Here is a 10,028-nt window from a genome sequence, read left to right on the forward strand (position 1 = left end):
AAATGTTTAAAACAAGCTTAAATTTGGGGAAAAAAAGGCAAAATAAACATTAATTCACACACATAAGAAATCCTTTTGAAGTAAAAGCACACAAAATTATAGAACACTTAGAGAAACAAATGCTGCATTGTCTAGCATGTTTCAGCCTGGCAATCTCCCAATGCAATGTTAGAATGTAAAACCCAGAATCTTAAGGTACCTTCAACACTCACCTTCGAGGATTTTATCCATGTATTAATTTTTTATTTTTACACAAGGGATACTGACCTAGACAGCATGAATGCTCCTTTGTCTACACAGTGCAGGCTTCCTGTTTCGTGACATTCCAGTTGTGGTTTTGTGTTCTCGAATAACACTGTCGATCAAAGTTCGAGCAGCCTTATTTCAGACTCCATCCAAATCATCCACAGCTGTGCAGAAAATGCAATCATATTGTGCAAAAAGCAACTTCAAGTACATTAACTGAATCTAGAAATAACTCCTGGTAGTATCTAACGTATCCAAGCTAAATACAAACTCTGTAAGACAAAACACACGAATAGCATCACTTAAATGCTCAATGGAGATAGTTCTCTCACAAAAAGCTTCGTCCATTCAAATTTGGAAGAGGCAGGATACAAGATGTAGCAAAGATGAACGTGTGTACCTTGTAGAGTAGCCAATGCCAAGTCTCAGCATGTCTCACACAGGGTAAAAACACAATTAACTATGGGGGGCAAAAAGGCAAAATGTTTTCCCTGTATTTTTATACTAAGAGCAGTCCTAAACAGAACAGCTAATCCAATGAACAGCACTTCCATTTAAAATTCGTCAGAGCTTACACAAAAAGGAGTTCTACTGTCATCACTGATACCACCAAGAAGAAAAGCCTGTGCTGAACCGTGAGAATCATCTTCCAGAACAGGAAATTCTCAGCCACTCACCATCCAAGTTAGTGGAGTGGCCAGAAAGTAAATGTCTAATTATTATTTAACGTCCAGCAGCAGAAAAGAGGCTCAAATGCATCAACGTCATAAGCAGAGGTACCAAGTCTCCCCCGTCTGTCATCTTCTCTTCCTTTTCACCAGAAAAATACAAGTAATGCCAACCAAGCAGCCCATTTGCTCTTATCTACAGGTAACTGCCAGCTGTCTATAGTAACCTCCTTCCAGACAGTCAGGCCAGTTGAAGGTGCTGGCTTTGGTGCACCTTACAGAGTTAACAACCTGACTAATGTCTCTGATGTGCTGGAATGATTTCTTCAGATTTTTACAAGGCAAATTCACCATTTATTTCAGTGACCTTAATCCAGTCATAAGAGGCATTCCTACTCTTAACAGAATACTTCCTGAGACAGACACTGGATAAGCCAATTTAGTTTGAAGGGCAAAAGTTTTAATATTTCCTTCTGCTCAGGCAAAGCTCTCTGATCTAATTCTCCACTGCGTCTACTGAAACTCCTGTGTTAGAAGAGGTTTCTGGCCAGTGAAACTGGAAATCTGAGGAGACAGATTTACTCATTCCTTGAATGAGTTTTCTTCTTTGCGTTTTACAGCACAGCTACACCTCCTTCGCAGCGACTGGTGATCATGTTGGCAATTTCAGTCCAACTGTCCACATGCGGGTTATAAACTTCAACAGAGTCAGAGGTTACTGGAGCAGCAAAATCATGACTAGGAGCTCGGCCTCCTGAGGCATAAAGAAATCCATTCACAGCCACAACACAGACACCAGCTCTTGGTATCTTCATCGATGCAACTTCAACCCACTTTTCCTAATGAGAAGGTGAAAGAGTCAACAAGTAATTTTAGGGCAAGCCACAATTCTGATAGAAGTAACTTTTAAAGCTTAAAGACTGAGACATATATGAAGAACACTATGCATACACTTCCTAAGCTTAAATATGATATGCTTACAGTATCATGAAGATTATCAAGACTGGAATGACAACACTTGCACAAGCGGTTGAAATCACACTAGTCACTAAAGAGCAGACCACACACTGTCTGTACACAACAACCCTCCCCTCCTTCAGTCACTGCAAGATGCAGTCTGTCTCCAAAACAGACGATGGTACATAGTCTGAGCTGGGAAATAAGGAAAACTAGATTAGATTCCAAAAGCAAGACAAAATAGCACACTGGATGATGTTCTGCTTTTAACACTAGCTACTGTTCCAAAGAGTGTCACAGAAACATGAGCAATAATATTAAGGAATAATTTCTTATTCAAAAGCTTAAGTGTTCCAAGTGACTTTTCTAGTCACACTGAAACACCACTACATTTTGATACAAAAGGAAGATCCTCACCTTTTGCAACAAAGGGCAACTCTTACTTTTCCAGGGAGTTCTTCCTAGTCAGATTATTGACCATTCTATCGAAGAGGGGTAATCTACCTCCCACCTTAACTCTAACAGGTATTTACCAAACTACAGCATATCTATGTATCATGAGTATTGGTTAGCTTTCTGTTTCCCCAAAGCATGCATGCAATCTTTGTAAACGCTCCGCTAAGTCAGATAGCAAAATTCTACAGACTGGTTAGGACAGACAGACTCTGAGATCACCAAAGTTTTGTTTCACTCAGATCACCAGATAGCAGTGAAAAGGAAACAGAATTTCCAACTTTTTTCTTTTTAAAGAAAGGAAGCAGGCTACCTCTATAGCCTCTTTTACAAAGTTGATGCACTCCACATTTATGAAAGGAAGGGACTCTGTCATACCTCTTCAAAGGAGTATCTTTCTACAGTAGCAAGTGCATCCTGAGATTCATTCCAGCCTCCCACAGCGTAGATACAATCGTTGAGAGCAGCTACACCAAGGTACGCTCTTCCAGTGCCCATTGGAGCAAGCTCAGACCAGCGTTTAGATATTGGGTCATAGACTTCAACGGAGCGTAGCTCTACTCCTTCACTGCTGATACCACCAACAACATAAATCAAACCTGTAGAAACAGAGTTTCTCCTCTATTAGGTTTCATAATACAAAGGTTTGAAAGACAGAAAATGTTTGTCATATTACAAGTTTTAGCCTGACATTAAGGCTTATGAATGCCAGCTAAAAATCCTCCATTTGTCCACTAGTGGCATACATAAAGCTTTCAAATGAGTAACTTGAGGCTTAAGCACTAGAAGCTCTGATGAAAGCAATAATGAATCAAGTGCAGGGGGGAGAGTTCAGAAAGCTGCAGTGCTGACCAGGCCTGGATCAAGTTCTTAATAAGCACATTTATAGATCAAGTCTTTAGACACATCTGTTTTAAAATAACCTGGGGCAACTCTTCAGATTGTCACAACGAAATGCACACAAACCCAAATATGGAAAGTAAATAAACGCAATATCAGGAAAGACAATTAGCTGTTAGAAGACCAGCTGGATAACCATACTGGAAGCCACATAAAAACTGCTTTTGTGAGATAAAAGGCAGAAGACATAATTTTATAGTCTTTGAGTTCTGCAGAATTAAAAATATGGTACTAGAAGAACAAATAAGAGAGACACAAGCACACGCAACTGACAGCACAGTACAAGACGAAGGTAACAATCCATGACCGAAACATAAAGCTTCAAAATTCAGAGTCTTAGAATTGTTTATGGATACAAACTTAACACCACTCACCTTGCATTTCACAACACCCAAAGTAGTAACGGGGCACAGCCATGCTTCCCACCACATCCCAACTATTTTCTTCAGGATCAAATCTTTCAATTGTGTTGCCAATCTCTGCTCCAACCCAACCTCCTGCAAATAACAGTGAACACAGGATAGAATTTAATGGCATGAAGCTGTGTGTTAGCTGTGTTTTTAGATATAGGGTACGCTGTTTGAAGACAGACTAATTCTGAAACCAGCAAGAAATCTACAATGGACATAAGTTATAACCGAACAATAACTAATTCACAAAGATTTGGATACTAATGCTCACATAAACAGCTGTTTTCAAAACTTACATCTGCAACCTCAAGATGTAATATTTAAGATCAAATCAATTTACAAGTTCAATACATTTACACCTTATAAATTAACTTCATCTAGAAAAAACCCAAAACTTACCCAAAGCATAGATAGCACCATAGCACGTGCACACTCCCAGTCCACAACGGGGATGGTTCATGGAAGCCACAGTGGTCCACTGCTTAGTAACAGGATCATAACATTCAGTACAGTCAAAAATCATCGAGTCCTTCTCACCTGTGTAATAAGAGCAAGAACAGACAGGGAAAACACAATGTTTTGCACTGCAGATATAGAAGCATTCTTCAGTGACTTCCAGGACAGACAACATTTGAATACAAGATCTTTCTTCCAGCTAGCCAAACAGCCGAAGTAGCAAAAGCTTTGTTTATACCCAGAACTGAAGCACCACTAGCAACAGCTTCCATCACCAGTTCCCTGAAACATTATTGAAAACATCAGAGGGCTGAAGGACACACTGCTACACACTTTTTATTCTGCAGAACAACTGACAGGGTTTCAAAACTAAAGAACGTATTCTGCAGTGACAAAAACAGTACACATATGTATTCTTTAATGATGCGCTGGTAGAGCTACTCATCACATCCTTGTGCAAACACACATAACAAGCCTTACTAGTAGGAAGACCACAAGTGGCCTGTCCTGTACTACTGCCTTTTATGCCATGGGCTTCTGCTAGGCTACAAGTGAGAAAAGAAATGCTATTAGTGGTGGTACACAAAGTCCTCAGAACACCCAACACCTCTTAGTACATCTGCACATGCCCATATGCTTACCTATGTGCTGCTATGCCATGAAGGGAGAGAAGCTTAGTAAAAATGGCCAGTATAGGCATTCAAATGGGCATTCACAGAGCACTGATGGTACAGAACCAAGGAACTCTAATTCTATTGTTATTATATCTAAAAGTTGTCTTATCTACTGTTGAGTTCCTTCAAATCACTAACAGGAAGAAAAATTTACAAAATCTCTATCCGTGAGTACCCATGTAAGAAAGCAAGCATGTTTCAGCTGTTACCTCCAATGGCATAGACCATTCCCCCCACCACAGCCACACCCAGCCCGCTCCGGGCCTGGTGGAGAGAGGACACTGTGGTCCAGTAGTGGCTGAAGGTGTCAAATCGCTCCACGCAGCTGAGGGCTCTACTGTCACTCCAGCGTCCTCCTTGCAGTCGGGTGTACCCACCTAGAAAGTAAGTAGAAAGATCATGGCTGAGTAAGAGCTTCCTGCTCATCCCCATGCTCCTACATCTAAACCATCGAAAAAAAATTAAAGTAACAGCCATTAGTCACTTTTAGTAGGAACTGGACTTTTCCAAGTAGCATTGTTTCTCCAGCACGCAAGGAAGAACAGTTGCCTTAAGGGTCATGTAACTTGTACCTGAGCTGACCACCTCACCACAACGCTATAAATATTACCATTTGCGTTCTTGTTAAAACGCAGAGATCAGCCAACAGCCTTCGCTATCTTATGTCAGTGTTACTTCCCACAGGGTGAAACAAGAGGATTCCCTTCCAGTTGCTGGAAACTTGCAATTTCAAGGATCCCATCACATGAACCAAAGAATCCTGGACAGAGAAAACTTCAACATTCAGGAGAACAAGGAGTACAGTGAATTTGCAGACACCACTCAAGTAGTGAACCCCAGGCAAACCCTCTGCTGATCTGCAGCTTTGCACCCAAGGCAAATAACTTCTAAAAGGCAACTCTAGACTTTGAATGCCATGTCATAATGACAAGAAATGTGAATGCTGGACTTCTGTGCAATTCTAAGCAGAAAGCAGCTAGCGTGCTAACTCAGCCAGATGAAACATTTTGCCACATTTTTTGATTTAAAAAAAATTCCGGTGCCTCCTTCAGTACTGTAACATGAGATACTACTTCATCAATTGTTTTACAAGGTTCAAACAGCCACATTCTAACCTACTGCATAAAGGTACTTCCTGGCTTTCCTCCGGGGACGACCTTTAGAAGCTTGCAGAAAACTGCTGACCTTGTTCTCTTTGGGAGATTTACAGACTTCACAATATTCTTTCAACAGAGTTTGCAGGGCCACCCGAAGGCTGAAATCTGGAATACCTTGAGGAAATAAAGCAGAATAAAAAAGAGCCTGTGAAAAATTACAGACAAGAAGTAACACGGTTGTAGAAAAGTTAGTAGCTTCTCCAAAAGCAGCAGACAAATCAAGATTGCCTTCCTTTATGAAGCTTTTCAAAGGCATGTTTTTATAGTAAGCTGTATTTGTTAAGAAACAAAACTTGTTTGCTATAAATGTTTTCACACATCATGCTATCAATCTAAAAAAGTCCATCAAAGTCCAGTAACTCTGAACAACACACGGTCTGCTCAAATGCAAATATCTAATATTCCTTCTCTCCATCTTTCACTTACTTTCTATGTATTTTAATAACCTTTGTGCTGGTAGCAGAGGGAATCGAACAGGCTCCAGTACTTCCACGACATATTTCTTTCTTTTCCCCACATCCTTCAAAATCCACTGCATGGCCGCTATGAAAACCTGGTACTCGTCCTCAATGCTGAGGTCCTCGCTTCGCAGGATCTTGACCAGCTGCTCCTTGGTCAGCGCCAGGAACTCCTCCCCGCCCTGCACCTCCAGAAAGTGCCCGTGGATGTAGCTCTCCGTGAACTCCATCAGGTCATGACAGGCGATCTGCTCGGAGAACTGGAAGAGGCCGATGCAGTTCAGTGGGTCGATCTGGCCCTTGAGGAACTCGCAGCAGAGCTCCACCACCTCGGTGAGCTGCAGCATGTCGGCCGCGACGATCAGCTCCTGCACGTTGTGCTCGCCGATGCTCAGCACCCCTGCGGGAAGGTGAAGAGAAGCTGCTAAGTTCATGTATACTGTGATGAAGTTACAAAAGACGTACCCATCATTAACCAATTCACTTGATCAATGCTTTCTGACCACCTGCAAAACGAGGGGATATTTTTCAAGTTTTAGATCCTTCTGCATGAGAAGAGGGAGACAGAAGATCGCGCAATGCATGGTTTAGAAGCAGAGTGCTTAGTTTATATTTAACTAATAATTAATAGATGCATTGTAAGTAAGAAACTAAACAATTATAACTAACATCACCAATTGTTTCTTAGTATAGATGTATTGTATGTCAAAATTTTCAAAAATCGTAATGCATATGCAATAACTATGTGAACATAAGCAACGCAAGAGCACCCAGTCTTTGGAGCACCTCTGGAGGATGATCCCCAGAGCTCCCGAGCGCTGTCAGTAAGGAACGCTGCTTAACAGTACAATTGACTCTGCTGTTAAGTTTATTTCTTCGTTTCACGGGGACACGGCGGCGGGGACCCGCTCGAGGCTGCGCCCGTCGGACAACCGCCCCCCGCCGGGCAAGCGGCCCCGCCGCCCCCCGTTACCTGTGTAGATGAAGTCGAGGAGCGTGTGGAAGGTGTCCGCCTCGACCCCCGCGATCCGCACCACGTCCCGGCCGGACTCCTTCATGCCGCCCGCGAACAGCGCCGCGAAGTAGGGGCTGCTGGCCGCCAGCACCAGGCGGTGCACGGCGAACGCCTCCGGGCCCACCTCCAGCCGCACATCGCAGAAGCTCTGCCCGGCCCGCAGCCGGTTGATCTGGGCCAGGAGGAGGCGGGCGTGGCGGTCGGAGAAAGAGCTCCCACCGCCCTTGGCCGCCGCCGCACACGCCATGGCCACCCCCGAACCGCCCGCCCGCTTCCCCCGGCCCCGGGGCAGCGCATGCGCATGCGCAGCGGCGCCCGGCGGTGCCCGCCCGTGGCGCATGCGCGGAGGTGTCGGGCCGGCAGCGGGCGGGCGCGCGCGGTGAGGCGGTTTTCGCGAAAGAGGGTTTGCTGAGGTGTCCTGTGTGCTCGGTGCCCCGCTCCCTCAGCGGGGGTAAGAGGTGGACCTGGCCTGGTTGTGGTACGTCTATCTGATCCTTTGTCTATGTGCTTGCGGGGTCACTGGCCCTGTGGAGGCCGTTCACCCCACAGGTACCTCTGGCCGCGGCACCGTGAGCTCAGTGCCTGCTCTGTGAGGAGATTTCTTGTCTGTGGTTAAAGCTGGTCCCCTGTGAGGTTCACTCACGGCGCCTGGTGCCGAGATGACTGGTGAATGGCAGATGTGCCGTCACCTTGTTCACCATCTTCACAATCTCTGTCCCTCGGTCATGTTCCCTTCAGGGTGTCCTTTTGCAAACTGAGTTCCTGGCCACCTTCATCTGTCCTTGTGAGAGAGAGTCATGGCAGTGCTGGGGAGAGAGCACAGCTGCTGTCTGCCTGGGAGAACCCCGCAGCTGGGAGGTGAGGCTGTGGCACCAGCGCCAGCCACACATCCCCTTCTCCATGGGGGTCCTGCCATGTCTGGACCTTCCTCCTCCTCCTTCCAGCGCGGGTGTTTCAGCTCAGTGCCCCGCGGGTCAGTGTGATGCTGAGGCAGAGCACGCTTCTGTCTTTGTGTAACTCAGTGAGTCACTGCGTGCCTGAGCGCTGACCGAGGGATGAGCATTGCGTACTGAGCTACACGCACACCATCACAGGGTCTGGCCGAGCTGGCGCTGATTCTGAGAGAAAAGCGTCCCTCCTGAGTTTTCCACAGCCCGTCCAGCAACGTGACATGCAGCCAAAGCAAAAAGCGGTCAGAGAGGTTGTTGGAACCGTTCCGTATCTATTTACTGTGAGACTGGGAAAGAAAAACGTCTGCCTACAGTTACAATGGTCATGGCCCCTCAGGCTTTTCTCATGATTCTGTGTTTTGTTGTAATAACTTCTAAATGTGTTTCTAGAAGGAATCTGAATCATGATACTCTCTGGGGACTGTTGGTTTCTCCATCAGCATTACATTTGTGACAGTACAGTGGTAAAATTACCTTTCAAGCTGGTCTTAAAAAAATACTTACAGAAAATATAGATCACACAGTTGGATGCATTCTAATATAACGTGGTGTAAATTGTAAGCTAGGTTAATAAATGCATTGAGGTTTTTCTTTCGTTGATGAATCAGTAAAAGAGACCCCTCTTGCACTATTTTATTCATCGGAAGTGGCCTGTGAGTAAAAGGCTTAGAATACTCCTAAATACTAGTGGCTCAGTCGCTGGCTGATGTCAGCTATTAGACACTTGGCCAGTACTAGGATTTCACACCATAGCGCCAAATTTACAGACAGAAAATAGCGTTGCTGAGACTGCTAATTTTGCCGTGAAGGCGTGTCTTGTACTGTATTCATGTGGTTGAATAGTTCTGCCTCCAGAAGAGGGCACTGCTTCAGCGGTTTTCTTCTGTAACCACACGGAATCCGTAGAACGGGGAGCTAATGCTCCCATACACAATTGTGCATCTCCCAAAACAAGCTGTAGATTATCAGGAAGAAGTCTGAAAGTACGTTTGACAATGTGAAATTGCATTGTAATGAGGAGCCTTTTGATTAATTAGCACCAAGAATGACAAGTCATTGCAGTGAAAGAATTAAAAATGTCTTCAATTTTAATTTAATAGGCTCCTAACATATTTGCCAATAAGCCAGCTGAGTGCTGACCTATATATAGGACAGGTGACAAAAAAGCCATGCCCTGTACTCCTCGACATGTCCCACTGCTGATGCCTGCACAAAAGCGCTACCGTCACACTACTGAAACCCCGCAGTGAGAAGAATCTCACAAACAAGTTATTTGGGCTTTCTCTTGAAAAACCTCTGTGCTGTGCCAGAGCACCACGAAGCATTGCAGTCCTCCTTGTGTTATCCCACAGACTCCTGTGGCTACTCAGATATCCTAGGCTGAAGGCTTCTCAGGAAAACCTTTCCAGATGCCTGGAAGATGTTCTGCTGTGCTGAGTGAGGTGCCTGTACTCCCTCTCTCAAGTCCTGCAGATGGTACTGTTCCTACAGGATGATACATCTGAAAATGCAATGAAAATGGTGGCTAAAAGGTGTTGCGTGTATGGGTGTTGTAGTTCTCCTCTGTTACAGGAAGATACTTGTTGGATCTAAGGTGTTTTGTTTGTTTGTTTTCCTGAACTGCATAAAGATGGAGGGCTTTTAGTCTCAAAGAAACTAAAAGAAAAACAATTGATTCAAAAGT

At 44.5% G+C, this 10,028-nt stretch overlaps 1 protein-coding gene across 1 annotated transcript; it reads right to left on the reverse strand.

Annotated features, from left to right (window-relative positions):
- Positions 1-34: 34 nt before the first annotated feature.
- Positions 35-7,672, reverse strand: IPP (intracisternal A particle-promoted polypeptide). Its single transcript, XM_065656495.1, has 8 exons — positions 7,353-7,672; positions 6,348-6,779; positions 5,880-6,035; positions 4,974-5,141; positions 4,034-4,171; positions 3,599-3,721; positions 2,703-2,923; positions 35-1,753 (listed from the first exon to the last, which is right to left on the reverse strand). Exons 1-8 carry the CDS (start codon positions 7,639-7,641, stop codon positions 1,529-1,531), a joined length of 1,752 nt encoding a protein of 583 aa, XP_065512567.1. The 5' UTR covers positions 7,642-7,672; the 3' UTR covers positions 35-1,528.
- Between the last annotated feature and the right edge of the window lie 2,356 nt (positions 7,673-10,028).

Source organism: Caloenas nicobarica, chromosome Z (genome assembly GCF_036013445.1).
Source record: "Caloenas nicobarica isolate bCalNic1 chromosome Z, bCalNic1.hap1, whole genome shotgun sequence".
Taxonomy (NCBI): domain Eukaryota; kingdom Metazoa; phylum Chordata; class Aves; order Columbiformes; family Columbidae; genus Caloenas; species Caloenas nicobarica.